General features: G+C 38.9%; 1 protein-coding gene across 1 annotated transcript; it reads right to left on the reverse strand.

The window, feature by feature from the left end:
* Positions 1 to 419: 419 nt before the first annotated feature.
* Positions 420 to 3,185, reverse strand: LOC133985302 (FRAS1-related extracellular matrix protein 1-like). Its single transcript, XM_062424895.1, has 6 exons — positions 3,171 to 3,185; positions 2,835 to 2,879; positions 2,313 to 2,486; positions 1,709 to 1,827; positions 1,165 to 1,250; positions 420 to 1,020 (listed from the first exon to the last, which is right to left on the reverse strand). Exons 1-6 carry the CDS (start codon positions 3,183 to 3,185, stop codon positions 818 to 820), a joined length of 642 nt encoding a protein of 213 aa, XP_062280879.1. The 3' UTR covers positions 420 to 817.
* Positions 3,186 to 16,349: the final 13,164 nt, after the last annotated feature.

Raw genomic sequence — 16,349 nt, forward strand, 5'->3', positions numbered from 1 at the left:
GAATATTTTATACCAGTGGTCTTCAACCCTGCTCCTGGAGAGATACTACTCTGCATGGTTGAGGTATCTCCCCAATCTAACACACCTGGTTCTAATAATTAACTCATTATCGAGCAGCTGAAGCTTGTTAAGGGCCTGATAACGAGCTTAATAGAACTTTATTTCTGATCTAAACACCGGCTTGCTTGAAGCTGCAACCTCAATCAGCTCTACAGAAAAGTTGCCAACTGGAAGAGTTACTGCTACAGCCTTTCAGCAGGTAAAGTATGTCATAAGTGAAAGAAAAATAGAAGTTTAAGCATCTCCAACTATTCCATCCAGTTGAATGAAGTTCTTCACACAAATGTGTTTCTGCAGTCTGAAACCCTGCTGACTACTGAGGTTTTAAAAGTCTCATAGATCACAATTTCCTCACAGTATCAGTGAAAACTTTTAATTACCTTTTATAACAAAACAAGAACAGGTCTTTATAATGTTTTTGTATTTTTAAATATCTGAGAGTTAATTCAGTTTAAAGTCTACATAGACTCCAGACTGTTGCCATTTATTATTTCTCGAGACAAAAACATGTTTAGTTATGAAAATAGATTTACATCAGTTTAATGCAGGAAGCTGAATTTAAACCTGAAATATAAAGTTAAACTGCAGATCTTCATCTTGGTTTACAGACTCATATTTCGATTTGTGCAGCAATCTTTATTATGACAAAAATATGAAAACTAATGTACAGAGCAGCATCATTGCATAACATTAAATATGACTTAAACACAGCGTTCACACAGGTCGTTATGACGGGGCTGATAGCAGTAAATATCTCTCAGTGAGTGTGAGCCGGCGACGAACAGATGAATGTGTGTTGAGTTTCGGCAGAGCAACTTGTGGAAATCCAGCTCGTTGGGTTTTCAACCAGCACGCAGTCGGAGTCGGCGTCACTGCGGCCCGGTGAAGCCCCCCTCAGTCTGGAGAAGGACACCGAACGACCGTCAGCCCACATCCAGCGACCCGGACCCCCAGACATACCTGGAGAATTAAGAAGAATTACACACCCACTAACACTATTGAGGTTCAGGTTTGACTCCCAGAACTAACAGACATTATTTATAAATTGGGACATTAATCTTTCATTCAGGTGTTCTCAGTGTTGTGATGAACGAAGCCACTCACCGATCCAAAATGGCTTCCTGCCTGCAAACTTCCACAACCAGGTCATGTCTCTTCTGGACCGAACGCTGGTCAGACTGCTGTTAAACCTGACACAGTAAGAAATACACATACAGAGACAAATACAGTTAACTTACTAAACTTGACACATTTCTATAGCATAAAATGCAACACAGTGTTCAACATTAAACCAAAGAATTATCCCATTCAAACATTATTTAACATTGTTAGACTGACCTTAAACCTGACTTAGTTTGGTATTAAAATATTACAAATAAAGCAAAACCCTTGAATAAGTAGGTGTGTTCAAACTTTTGACTGGTTTTGTATATATTTGTGTATGTGGGTCTGTCATTGGCTACTTTCAGAGACAGATTTCAGACTTAAGACCAGTTAATTGGAGACAAAAGTTGGTAAAATTGGTAAAATGCAGATTTTTGGGTCAGTGGTTTTGGTTAGGGTAAGGGTTAGTCTCCAGGAAATGAATGTAAGTCTATGTAGTGTGATAGTGTGTGTGTGTGTGTGTGTGTGTGCGCGTGTTATTTACAGCATTGAGCAGGTTTGCTCGGCGCTGGCCCAGCTGGCCACAGACGAGCTGAGGATGTAACAGCGTCTCCTGTAGTGAGTCGAACCATCAGGACAGGAGCTGCTGACTGACTTCCCCGTCTGAACAAAGACACAGTTTCACACATTTATAACACAGAGTGACAGCGAGGAAACGTTTTCAGTGTTCATATGAGCACCTGACTGCTGTTTTAAGACACACTTAAAAGATTGTGAACTGGTCCTTTTAATAAAGAAAAAACAGTAAGATGTACAGCAGCTCTTTATAAACTTGAATGATCACTGTAGATGTAGTTTATAAGCTAACAAGTGTCGTATCATAACTGTTTATCATGTGCAATATTATTTATATTCTGGTCACTTTACTTTTAGTACTTGTTTTACATTAAGAACTCGTTTAGCTCGTTTAGCATTTGTTTGTTTATTGTATATTACACATCTTTTTGCTTCTGTTTGCTGCTGTAACAAGTGAATTTCCCTATTGTGGGATTTATAAAGTACAATCTAATCTAATCTAATCTAATTTGAAGAAAGTAAAATAAAAACAGACTTCAGACTAAAATGAAAGGAAGTGTGTGTGTTTGCACCTTGCGCTGGCGCAGCTCTGGCTGCTGTCTGGGAGCCGGATGATCGTTTTGAGGAGCGTCTCCGACTCCAAACTCCTGCAGGTGATGACTGTGAGCTGCACCTGACCAGCTCCACCCGACGTCACCGGCCTCCGGCTTCAGCTCCTCCACCCGGAGAGGAGTCAGACTGTGGAACTGATTGAGGAGAACCAGACATCAGCATCAGTGTGTGTGTTTGTGTGTGTGTGTAATGGACTGTACTTATATAGCGCCTTTCTAGTCTTTTCGACCACTCACTCACCCATTCACACACATTCATACACTGATGGCAAGGGCTACTACGCAGGGTGCCAACCTGCACATCAGAGGAAGTTAATCATTCATACACATTCATACACCGTTGGCAATTAGGGGTTAAGTGTCTTGCCCAAGGACACATCGACATGCGGACTGGAGGAGCCGGGAATCGAACCGCCAATCTTCCAATTGGAGGACGACCGCTCTACCTCCTGTGTGTGTGTGCATAAAGTCAGAGGGTCTTACCGTCCAGACCTTCTCCTCAGGCCTCCTCTGTCCTGACAGATGGACCTGAACACCAGCACAACGTTCAGAGTCACACTCACAAACGTTACAGGACAAATACACACTTTATACATACAGTAATATATTAATGCTTAGTGGTAGAAAGTGAAAGTAACATTTATGATTTATTATTTTAACTTAATGCTACTTTATACTCAACCACATTTCAGAGGAGAATATTGCACTTTTTACTGCACTAGTTGATTTGCAGACTGTAACCTTCCTCACATCAATACATCAAACTAACAGAAATGTCATGTTTCCATCATGGTTTCCATTATTTGAGCTTTGACTGACACTCTTTTTATGCATTATGGAACATTATTAGTTTCAATAAACACAGGAATGCATGGAGAAATGAGCAAAAAAGAAATAAAATAGGCAAAATCAAATAGTCCATAATAATCATTTACATGATAATGTAGACACACACAAAAACATTGGGGAAATTATTGATTAAAAAGAAATTGTTTTTATTTAAAGACAGAAAAAGCTTTTAAAGTATTTTTATTTGACGATTCATTGGTTTTAACATTAAGTTTGAATTCCTTTACAAAATAAAACTTATATAAAAAACCACCAACTGTTTATCTCCTAATATTCACACAACTGCAGTGAATGGAAAAAGTCAAATAATCTTCAGATTTCTGGAAATTTGTGCTACATTTGGAAACTTGGTGATTGAGTGGGGACATTTTTTTTTAATTCTTGCATCAAAAACAAGAAGAAATGCTTACTTTTGGTCCTGTGAGTCTGACCCTGTGTCCGGTGCTCCCAGAGCTTCCAGTGCTCCCAGTACTCCCAGTGCTCCCAGTGCTCCTCCCTGGCAGCTGCCTGCTGTTGTAGTGGATGTGGCTGTAGCTGGGGGCCGCCTGGTCCTGTGGTTCCCCCTCTTCGTAGTCCAGGTAAGGCCTGCGGTTTGGGACGTCGCCTCGGGGAGGATGAGGCTGGGTCTCCCACAGCAGCTCCGCCTCGATGTCTGTGACTGGGTCTTCCTCAGGCTCAGGGAGGTGAGGAGGAGGAGGTGGGAGTCGCTTCTCATCCTCCTCCACCCTCAGGTCGTCTGGGTCGCACCTTCCTGATGGACGGCAGAGAGGACACTGTTATTAAAAGTGAGCTAAACTTTTACATCCCTGACGGTTTAGTAAATATCCTCTGTGTGTTGAAACAGAGACGCTAATGATTTATTGAAAACATGATAAGGCAGCTGCTTCCCTCTCTTCTACTGTAGATAAAACATTCACTTACACATAAACTGGGTTGGGAAAAAAAGACAACACTGCCACCTACTGGATGCATGTGGTAGAACAGACACGCCTTAGAGTTTCTTAAACACAAGTTGTGAGTTGAAAATTATGAGTTGTGTTTTCTTTCATGTTTATGGCACACTGCATCTGCGATAATCGTTCCAAAAATCACATGAGAAGGATGATATGATGCAACTGAGCGCACAAATAGGAAGATTCAAATGCAATTCCTGTGGTGCAGTTTTGCGAGTATGAAATTACGCTTGCAATTTGTTTTTTTTGCAGTTTTGCAGATCGGAAGTTACAATTACAAACTAAGATGTGCTTTCACAAGTTGTGAATTACAGTCTCACAAGTCCAAATCATAGTCTGCTCTTCTTTGTCTTTATGGCATGATTCGGATTCTTGTCATTGTCATAGTAAAGCAAAGCCGAGAGCCTAACATGAGTGACAGCACTGTTCATCCCTTACTTGCACTTTATTGTCTTTTTACACACACTTCACACTGCTGTCCTCTGGGAGGCGATATAGATCCATGAAATATCTTCCAGACTCCTTAAAAGTGCCATTAAAATAATAAACTCAACAACTGTGCAATAAACTATGTACGCACCTCCAATGTGCTGACGTGCAACTAAGACTGCTCTCATTCCTACATACAGTATATATATTTATTACTGCTATTTTTAGATATTTTTTATCAACAGTGTCTTTTAAGTGTCTCATAGTCTGTTGTTTTATGTATATTGTTTGTTGCTGTTTTTATGTGTCATTGTACTGCTGTGCAATGACACATAAAGGCATTTAACTGAATTTAATTGAATTATGTGTCACATTTTGTATTATTTTTTACAGTTTTTGTTCTTATTGATCTAATATAATTCCTCATACTGACTATTGATTATGTAGTGAATGACAATAGATTCTGCCTCCGTGATGCAAACAGACCTGGTTGATGATTGTTTAGTTCATCACTGACAGTCTCTCACCTCCTCTGGGGTCGATAATCTCGACGGTGGCGGAGCTTCTTTGACCCAGGACGGCGTTCTTTGGATTTTTCAGGGTGACCGTGAAGACCTCGTGGTTTTCCTCCAGACCGTCGTCTATCAGGTAAATGTTCCACGTTTTCACATTGACTCCTAAAAAAAAAAACATCAACAGAACATCAGAACCACATCACACTAAATAACACTGACTGAACCACAGCCGCTGAAATCATCCAAAATCTGCAATATAATACATAATATAAGAAAATCATTAATATTTCTACAAAGATCAACCTCTAACTGCAGCCTGCAATCTGAAGCCCTCTGATTGGAACTAATTCTAACAGCAATGCTCTCTGGGAGTTGTAGTTTGACTGGGTTTTTCAGCTCAATGTTTGTTCTGATACAGAGTTTTGTGTCCATGACAGTAATGAACTGATCCAACAGAGAGTCAGCTGACACTATGTTAAATAAAGCAGAGTAGAACCAGGCGGGGAGTTCCAGTCCTCTGCAATGAGGCCAACGAGGAAGTAACTTAAAACTGCATTCTATCAAAAGGCCACCAGGGGGCGACCGTTTTGGTGTCAAAAGGACTTCCGTCTCTATACAAGTCAATGGAGAATTCACCAACTTCTCACTTGATTTCTAACCTCAGTAAACGTTTTCAAAATGTGTTTATGGTCTCAATCGCTAGTTTAAAGCCTTCTTCAATGCAGTATGATGTTCATTTGGGACATTTTGGCCTCCCTGATTTTATATGTGACGATAAAGCAGGGTATGCATTAGGGCGTGGCTACGTCATGATTGACAGGTTGATTGGTTCACAGGTTCAGGAGGGCGCCTCATGCTCCTCCTGATGCCCATATAGGTAGAATCCCTGTTTTTATTTTTCCCAGCATGCACCTGAAATTTTCAAGCTAGCGCTGCTCAGATCCGATACTATTGGCCTCCGAGCAGCAGTCCACAAACCAATGGGTGATGTCACGGATGTTACGTCCATTTCTTATATACAGTCTATGAGTAGAACACAATAAAGTCAGACCTGGATCAAACTGGATGAGAGCGGCGGTGCTGTGAGTGAAATCTCTGCCAGGTTTAGCCGATCCTTCCTCCACCTGCAAAAACATTCAAACAGATTCAACTCACAGGGTTGTGAAGGGTAACCTTCCTTGTGGAAATGTAATAGATTACAGATTACTAATTACTCTGTTTAAAATGTAATAAGTAATGTAACTATTTCAATGACTTCATCAAAGTAATGTAAATTATTACATTTGATGACTTTTCCAATTTCTAACCAATGTTTTCAGCTGTTAGGGTAAATGTTCCTTCCTTCCTTCCTTCCTTCCTTTCTTCCTACCTTCCTTCCTTCCTTCCTTCTGTCCTTCCTTCCTTCCTTCCTTCCCTCCTTCCTTCCTTCCTTCCTTCCTTTCTTCCTTCCTTCCTTCCTTCTGTCCTTCCTCCCTTTCTCCCTACCTTTCTTCCTACTTTCCTTCTGTCCTTCCTTCCTTCCTTCCTACCTTTCTTCCTACTTTCCTTCTGTCCTCCTTCCTTCCATCTGTCCTTCCTTCCTTCCTAAGATCTAAGATCAGCTGTTAGGGTAAGTGTTCCCTCTATCTGTCCTTCCTTCCTTCCTTCCTTCCTTACTTCATCCCTCCCTTCCTTCCTTCCCTCCTTTCTACCTCCCTCCCTTCAGTCCTTCCTTCCTTCCTCCCTCCCTTCCTTTCTTCCTCCCTCCCTTCCTTCCTTCCTTCCTTCCTAAGATATAACATCAGCTGTTAGGGTAAATGTTCCTTCCTTCCTTCCTTCCTTCCTTCCTTTCTTCCTAAGATCTAAGATCAGCTGTTAGGGTAAATGTTCCCTCCTTCCTTCCTTCCTTCCTTCCTTCCTTCTTTCCTTCCTTCCTAAGATCTAAGATCAGCTGTTAGGGTAAGTGTTCCCATTAAGCACTCCTTATAAGCACTCCAGCACCAAAATCTAATTCCAGCTGTTTTTCATGGATACTGACATAACCCAAATGCTTTCCCAGACAGACAGAATAGAGCAATAAAGGTGTCAAAGTCAGACCTGGATAGCGACGTAAGCCGGGTCCATGCTCCTCCCGCTGCGTTGGATCTGGATCTGCAGCGTTCCCGCCGTCTCACAGGTTCTGTAGCAGGTCGCCGACAACTCCACCCGAGACCAGGACAGCTCCAGTCTGCAGGAGACACTCAGCTGAATCCTTCATATACTGAACTCAGCACACTCACACTGCTAAGATCTATAACATTGGTATACACTAGACCTTACTGTATTAAAAGTAGCTGATCAGCTTCTATTGAGCTTCATCAGTGTGAGTTAGTCATATCAAGTGATATCTGACACATTTACAGTCTTTTTAGCATCAGATTCCCTCTTAGTGTTTCCCTGTTGAGCTGTGGTGTAACCATAGTAACAGAAAGACTTTGCTACTAAAAACACTGTAACAATGATACATAGAAGATGAAGATTTGACTCATTTGGACACTGAAGCTTCATATTAGCTTCAGATTAAACTTTTAAATACATAAATACACAGTATTGTTTGGTCAGTATGGACAGGAGGAATGATTACAGCAAGACAAAACACACTTAATGTTAATTTTGGCTCCTGACTGTTGATTTAAAGCAGATTTAGAAAAACTTTTTAAGATATTCACTTAAATATCACACAAGATCATAGTAAAACAAAACAAAACGGTTAAAACTGAATCTGGAGACAAGAAAAAGACTAAATATAATTAATTTATCTGTAAAATGTTGCTTATTAATGTTCCGCAGATGGAAAAACTTGTGATCAATAATTCCCTCTCTGTGTGTTTGTATCTTTATCTTCATCTTCATACATTTAACTGTGCATACATTCACTAAATGCATTTAAAAGTAGGTCTGTAGCAGTGTGAGTTAGTCATATCAAGTGATATCTGACACATTTACAGTCTTTTTAGCATCAGATTCCCCCTTAGTGTTTCCCTGTTGAGCTGTGGTGGAAGTATAGTAACAAAAAGACTTTGCTACTAAAAACACTGTAACAGTCAAACATAGAAGATGAAGATTTGACTCATTTGGATGCTGAAGCTTCATATTAGCTTCAGATCAACTTTTAAATCCATGTTTACACAGAAGGAGGACTGTGGATTTAGTCTAACAGTGTACAGGAGAGCCTTTACCTTCCTGTTGTCCTCGAGTAAAGGAATGAAGGGAGGAAGTAAGGGAGGAAGGAAGGAAGAAGGAAGGAAGGAAGGAAAGGAGGGAAGGAGGAAGGAAGGAAGGAAGGAAGGAAGGAAGGAAGGAAAGGAGGGAGGAAGGAAGGAAGGAAGGAAGGAAGGAAGGAAGGGAGAGTGGACGAAAGAAGGAAGGGAGGAAAGAAAGGAATGAGGAAGTAAGGGAGGAAGGAAGAAGGAAGGAAGGAGGGAAGGAAGGAGGGAAGGCAGGAGGGAAGGAAGGAAGGAAGCGAGGAAAGGAAAGGAGGGAGGGAGGAGAGAAGGAAGGAGGGAGGGATGGAGAAAGGAAAAGAGGAAGGAAGGAAAGTAGGAAGGGAGGAAGGAAAGGAAGGAGGAAGTAAGGGAGGAAGGAAGGAGGGAAGGAAGGAAGGAAAGGACAGGATGAAGGAAGGAAGGAGGAAGGAAGGGAGGGAGGAAAGAAAGAAGGAGGGAGGGAGGGAGAAAGGAAAAGAGGAAGGAAGGAAAGAAAGAAGGAAGGGAGGAAGGAAGGACAGAAGGAAGGAAGAAAGCAGAGCTGTTCACAAGTCATTTTTTACAAGTCCAAGTCAAGTCTCAAGTCTTTGAGCTAGAGTCCAAGTCAAGTCTCAAGTCTTTGAGGGTCAAGTCCAAGTCAAGTCTCAAGTCTCTGGTCAAAAGTCCGAGTCAAGTCTCAAGTCTCTCGCCAACACTAATTCAAATTCAAATTCTGACCTTAGAGCTGTACAATCCTTCATCCTGATCAGTTAGCCTTGCGAGCACCTGCCCATGTCTGTTTTTGTGGTGTTTTAACTGTCTGCTGTCACTGAAGTTTGTATGTATGTATCTGTTTGTATGTTGAGATGCCCTCTCCTGAAACTGTTACCAAATCTACCTTCGGCTATTACCTTGACCTAGACCTTGATATAGGACAGTATGAAAATGTATCAATTGTAGGTTCACTATAGAGAATCTACTGCAATGTGATGTGAAGAAACATACACTAAGAATTATTTCAATTCCATAACTGTATGTTCTTCAACAAAAAAATAATTATTTTAACAATGTTGTAAAATATAACAAAATGAACAAAACATGAACATCACAGAAACTGCAGTACAAACACATGTTCATTATTTTTTTCTCCAAGCTGCCTTTTATCTGCTGCTTAACACAACACACAGCAGGGAATGTGTGGGGATATTATAAAAATATATATATTTATATATAATGACCATAGTTAACGCAACGTTGTGTTTTTTAATAATTAGTAGCGGAGCCACTAAGTTAGTGGCACTAAGCATAATAAGAGTTGCGGTGGTTTCCTGTCTGAGCTTTCAAAATAAAACCTTTGCTATTGTGCGCTTCTTATTATTATTAACAAACAAATTTGGGGCTTGTCAATTACGGGAGAAATGACGGGAGGGCGGCGGGAGATGGTTTCGAAATATGGGAGAACCAGGGAAAAACGGGAGTGTGAAGGCATTGTATCCAAACGTAATGATCTGAGGCACTCCTGCTGAACTTATCGCACTCGCCAATGTCAATGTCTGATACTGAAGATGCGCGCTTCACACATGGCGCATGCGCGTGGCATGACGTTGGTGTTTACATCTAGCTCAGAGCCAGAGATCATACAAAAAGATGAATGACAGATAAATAATGAGAATAATAATAATAATAACATGAAATAAAGGTTGTTCGCGAGTCTCGAGCCTCGAGTCGAAGTCAAGTCTGAAGTCTTTTGAGGTCGAGTCCAAGTCGAGTCTGAAGTCACAGTTTAGTGAGACTTAAGTGCAACTCGAGTCCGAGTCGCGAGTCTGAGTCCCCAGCTCTGGAAGAAAGGGGGATGGAGGAAGGAAAGACAGAAGGGAGAAAAGAGAGAGGAAGGAAAGAAAGAGAGAAGGAGGGAGGGAGGAAGGACAGACGGAAAGAAGGAAGGGAGGAAAGAAGGAACAGCCAGGAACTGAGCGGCTGCATAAAGGACCAGTAGAAGATAAATAAGGAGTTTTTAACTGGAAATCATGCAAAGATATTCCAGTAGAGACACTGAATATTAATATAGAGAATATGGAGATGTGTAGAATATGACCCCCCCCCCACCGTCTTTGACCCTTAGATTAGACAAACCTACATTTCGGGCAGCATGGTGTTTCCTGCCGGGTCTGTGAGGCGGAACTGGAAGCTGTCTGCCGTCACCTCCATGTCGGCCGGGAGGATGAACACCACGGCTCGCTGATCCACGTCCCGCTGGGTGAACCGACCTTTGATGTAAGCGCCTGGCAGGACGAGAGAGGACAGAGTCTCAATCCAACTAAAAGACAGTGTTGACCTGCATCACGCTGCAACACGACGGCTAACAGACTAAAGGGCCGTCCACACTGAGAACGATCACTATAACTGTAACTATGACGACAACGATGTGAGCGTCCACACTGAGAACGATAACGTCCTGTAAACAGCTGTGTCCAGTACGCGCTGCACGCTCCAGCTGTGTCTGGAGCTAATTATTAATGAGCTGTTACTGCTGTAGTATGTTGTATGGAGAAATCAAAAGAAAACCAGCAGAGTTCAGAGGTGTGTGCTATTTCAGTGTGTTGATCATAAGTATTTCAGACACTAGTTGCTGTGATGTTTCAGTATTTACAGACCAAACTGAGCCTCAGCACATGTTGAAGTGCGGTGTGTAAAAGTGACACAGTATGAGCACAGATCTGCCTACAAACATCCACTAACTTTGTCGTTTTTTTACATTATAATAAATAACAAAGCTCCAGCATCTTTGTAATAATAAAGACTCTCTAAAGAAATAACCTTTGTCATGCTGCTCCAGTTTACAGCCCGTCAAATCGCTCTGGAAGTGATTCCAACGATATCGTTCCCATAAAGTTAGAATAAAATATTTTTTACTTCTTCTCATGAAATGATTGTGACAATGTGATTTATTCTTGATAGATAAAGTTTATATATTCTCAAAATTGTATTATTAATCTCATTGCATCTGGTTAAAGGTGATTACTGATGTGTATAAATAGAAAATAAAAAGAGGAATGTGTCTGAAAACTAAATTATTCCAACTTTATGGGCGACCATGTAGTTGTGCTGAGGACTCCTCCATCCACTCGAATTAGAACGACATTTAAAACTACACATTTATAGTTACTGTTATAGTTATCGTTCTCAGTGTGGACGGCAGTTAACAGACTAACAGCAGACCTGTGAGAGCGTTCTCCAGGTAGCCGAAGTGTGGAGGTCTGCTGATGAAGAACTCCAGCTCCTCCGTGGGGCTGTCGGGGTCGGAGGCCTGCAGGTGTTTGGATGTGATGAAGATGCCGAAGCGTCCGCCGCCCAGATCCACCACTGTGCTGGGACTCCGCCTGGTGGTCAGACTGGGAGGTGTCCGGTCCACTCGGTCCACCTGGAGACAGCAGGAGACATTTATTACAAACATTTAGCTGCAGCTTATATCCTTTAGTCTGAGAGAGAAAGAGAGAGAGAGAGAGAGAGAGAGAGAGAGAGAGAGAGAGAGAGAGAGAGAGAGAGAGAGAGAGAGAGAGAGTAAAATTAGTGGGGGTCAGATGCAGTAAGACATCATGGAGGTCAGATGCAGTAAGACATCATGGAGGTCAGATGCAGTAAGACATCATGGAGGTCAGATGCAGTAAGACATCATGGAGGTCAGAACTGAGAGACAATGATCTGCTGAGGTTTCTGGTACTTTCAGTTTCTACTAGTTTCTCCTCTACATTTAACTCCTTAAAGTTATTAGTTACTTTACAAATGTCATTTCTTTCACCTTCATCTTGTCTGCTTGATTTTTTTTTATTTTACTTCGTTGCATTTTATCTTATTTTCTCTTTTTCAGATTAAAACTTATATACTTGTCTGTCTTGATTAAAACCAGAAATGCAGATGTAAATATGATAGTATGTGACTGCAATGCTACATGTGTGTTATAGATATGTTAGATGTTATACTGACTAAAAAAAACATGTGACATGTATGTTACCAAATACAAAGAGTTTTTATTTTTATTTGTTATTATTGCTTTTACTATTTTAAATATCTCTTTTTGTCCTGACTGCATTGTTGAAGAGCTGCAACCTGAGATACAGAACTTCAAACTTAATAATAATATAAAATAAAAATGATAAAAACAGCACTTCCCTACATGGGATTAATCAAAGTATTTTCCAGTGGAAGTAATATCAAATGCTACAAAGACATAAAGTTGTATGTCATGTAAGCTTAAAAGGAGTAAAAACAATCAGGAAAAAAATACATAAGAACAATTAAATCTCTAAAAAATAAGATAAAATTGTCAAACTAATATGTAGAGAGTAGATTTTGTAGATTTTATTTATTTAAAAGACTGGGACAATGCATATTGATCAATACACAAGATTATAGCCAGTGGCTAATTTCAGTAAAATAACGTTATTTAAAGTAAAAAAGATAAAAAGGAAATAGAGAAAGAAAGAAAAAAATAGAATAAAATAAAATAAAATAAAATGAAATAAATAATAATAATATGTAATCATGTAATCTGTCTCTACATTAAGATTTATTTTTAGTCAAAACTGCCTTATTCAGTAACTCATGTATTTTGAAGATATAATAAAATGTCTAAAAACATTAACACATATCTGATCTCAGTCAAGAAAGAAGTCATGATTATCTGGTGTGAATCCAGATTAATACATTTTTTCTCTGCAGTACCACCATCCGGCCACCAGATGTCGCTCTTGTAATGTGTAATAATCAGATCAGAGCGTGATCACAGTTATTAAACCTCTTATAATATATGTATATAGCTGTGATGTTATCTATTAGTTTTTATGTACATTTCAAACATAAACTCTCATATTCATATTTAATTTAAATTATTCTGAATTAAACAAAAATATTAAAATTAATAAACAATATTTGTGATAATTAACAAACCAGTGACGTTATTATTTTAAACAGTTTTATCAGAGCAGGATGATTTAATATAATTATAAATTTCGGTTTTGTGCTGTTTATCAGACAAATACAAAGACTTTTATTTGAAGATTCAGTTTATCTGACATTATATTGACTAAAGGAATTAATTGATAAATCATTTAACTCATCATCATTTTTGTTTAATTTAGAAGAATTTCAATATACTTTTTAAATTGATTATAACTTAACTTCAGTTATTCAATTATCCTTATATACTATAATTTGGGGCTGAAATTAACAAATTGTGATAATTAACAAACCAGTGAAGTTATTCTTTTAAACTGTTTTTTTTTTAGAGCAAGATGATTTAATATAATTGTTCATTTTGGTTTTGTGCTATTTATCAGACAAATACAAATACTTTTATTTGATTTATTTATGATTTATTTTTACTTATTTATAGATTGAATTTATCTGACATTATATTGACTAAAGGAATTAATTGATAAATCATTTAAAACATTTACAGATTCATCAATACTGTAATTAAAACATTTGTTAGTTTCAGCCCCAAATTACAGTATAAGGATAATTTAATAATAACTGAAGTTAAGTTATAATCAATTTAAAAAGTATATTTACATAAACCAGTTAATCTTTCTGTAATAGTTTACTTTTATCAGAGAACCTTTTTAAAGATTATATTTATATTATTAAATGCCTGGACCACTGATTTCATAGATTTTTATGGATTTTATAAATCTAATTGATCGCCCCTCGTCCTGTCATTTGTTTTATAAACTGCTCTGATCATTCAAGTATTATACATTTTATTTTGTTTTATTTAATTGATGATTTTTATTAATGTATTTGTTTTATAATTTGTTTAAATTCTGCTGCTTTGTGAAACCTGCTGGTTTTAATTTGGTGACTCATGAAGCATTTTGTAATGTGAGATTAGAAAAGTGCTCTATAAATAAATATCATTATTATTACATCAATTTAATTTCCTCAGTTTGTTTTTTATTATATTTTAGGACCGTTTTTAAACAGCTGCAGTAGTTTTTTCTACGAGGAATAACATGAATTTATTTTTCTTGACTTTAAAAAAAGAAGCAGTTTGATCCTCCGACAGATGAACTGTGGATCTCTCTGCTCTGCTCCTCAGTGTGAAATATTCATGAAGTCTTTGAACACACACACACACACACACACACACACACACACACACACACACACACACACACACACACACACACACACACACACACACACACACACACACACACACACACACACACAGGACTGTAAAATAGCACATAGAGAAAGTGCATTTCATCAGTCGGCCAACATTTTACCCACCAGAACTAACATCACATCTCTCAACTCTCTTTACTCCACATCTATAAACACACGGTAACCATGGTAACCGGACCCTAGTCAAACATGCTGTCATTACCTGGAGCCGTGCTTATGTCATTGTTTTACTTATGTGCTCTTTGTGTTTATCTTGTTTTAATGTTGTTTTATATTCCGTTAACCTGCCAGAGAGCCTGCAGCCTGTGAGGATAAATCGGACACAATGACATGATGCATCAAAGTGCTCGTGTTAGTTAGCGTTCATTGTTCTTTTCTTAAATAAAAATAAAACATAAAACATAAACATCGTCCAATCAGAAGCAGCCTGCGGTCTCTCAGAGGCTCGGGACAGTCGGCCCGGCCAACGTGTTAGCCACCTGGCTGCCTGCGTGTGTGTGTGTGTGTGTGTGTGTGTGTGTGTGCAGGTAACATGCAATGGGAGGATGGGAGAGGGGTTGGGGGTCGGGGGGGTGGGGGGTCGGTCTTGGCTCACCTGCTGCTCTTCCTTTCAAATATTCATCAGTGTACTTCAGACTTCAGTCAGCAGCTTCACCTCTAACATCAACCAGCAGCTCCGCTAACATGAGAGCTTCTAAACATGCACACTTCACTTTCCTCTCTATAATATATATATATATATATGTATATACTTGTACTTTACTGTAGTACAGTTTGAGGTACTTGTACTTTACTGCAGTACAGTTTGAAGTACTTGTACTCTACTGCAGTACAGTTTGAGGTACTTGTACTTTACTGCAGTACAGTTTGAGGTACTTGTACTTTACTGTAGTACAGTTTGAGGTACTTGTAATTTACTGTAGTACAGTTTGAGGTACTTGTACTTTACTGTAGTACAGTTTGAGGTACTTGTACTTTACTGTAGACAGTTTGAGGTACTTGTACTTTAATGTAGTACAGTTTGAGGTACTTGTACTTTACTGCAGTACAGTTTGAGGTACTTGTACTTTACTGTAGTACAGTTTGAGGTACTTGTACTTTACTGCAGTACAGTTTGAGGTACTTGTACTTTACTGTAGTACAGTTTGAGGTACTTGTACTTTACTGTAGTACAGTTTGAGGTACTTGTACTTTACTGCAGTACAGTTTGAGGTACTTGTACTTTACTGTAGTACAGTTAGAGGTACTTGTACTTTGCTGTAGTACAGTTTGAGGTACTTGTACTTTACTGTAGTACAGTTTGAGGTACTTGTACTTTACTGTAGTATTTCCATGTGATGCTACTTTCTACATCTCAGAGGGAAATATTGTACTTTCTACTCCACTACATTTATTTGACAGCTTTAGTTACTTTTCAGATGCAGATTTGACACAATGGATAATATAATATAATATAATATAATATAATATAATAAAATATATATATATATATAATATATAATATAACAAGCTTTATAAATACAACACATTGTTAAAGATGAAACCAGACAGCAGTGTGTAGTCGGCTCACATTTCAGATGTCTATGAGTTGTTAACAGCTCCACCAAATACTGATTTTTCCCTCTAAACTTCTCACATGCTTTCATTTCAATAAATGTTCAAATGATCCAATATTTCAGCAAAAATCAAAGATTAGAGAAAAAGTCCAAAAACTGAAAACACATTTGTGTATCAGGACTTAGTTTGTTCTTCTTTCCTCTCCCATTAATCATCTCACCACCCCTCACATTTATCTGCTGACCCTTTGGAGGGGCCCCACCCCTAGGTTGGGAACCACTGGACTAAACTAGCTAACTGTATATA

The sequence above is a fragment of the Scomber scombrus genome, chromosome 8 (assembly GCF_963691925.1).
Source record: "Scomber scombrus chromosome 8, fScoSco1.1, whole genome shotgun sequence".
Taxonomy (NCBI): Eukaryota; Metazoa; Chordata; class Actinopteri; order Scombriformes; family Scombridae; genus Scomber; species Scomber scombrus.

Bases quoted from the DNA above. Each gene is read 5' to 3' on its own strand.
- LOC133985302 (XM_062424895.1), bottom strand. The intron at 1,828-2,312 runs GTGCAAACACAC...GTCTTTGTTCAG, and splicing joins CAGAGCTGCGCCAGCGCAAG to ACGGGGAAGTCAGTCAGCAG. The intron at 1,251-1,708 runs GTAAATAACACG...TTACTGTGTCAG, and splicing joins GAGCAAACCTGCTCAATGCT to GTTTAACAGCAGTCTGACCA.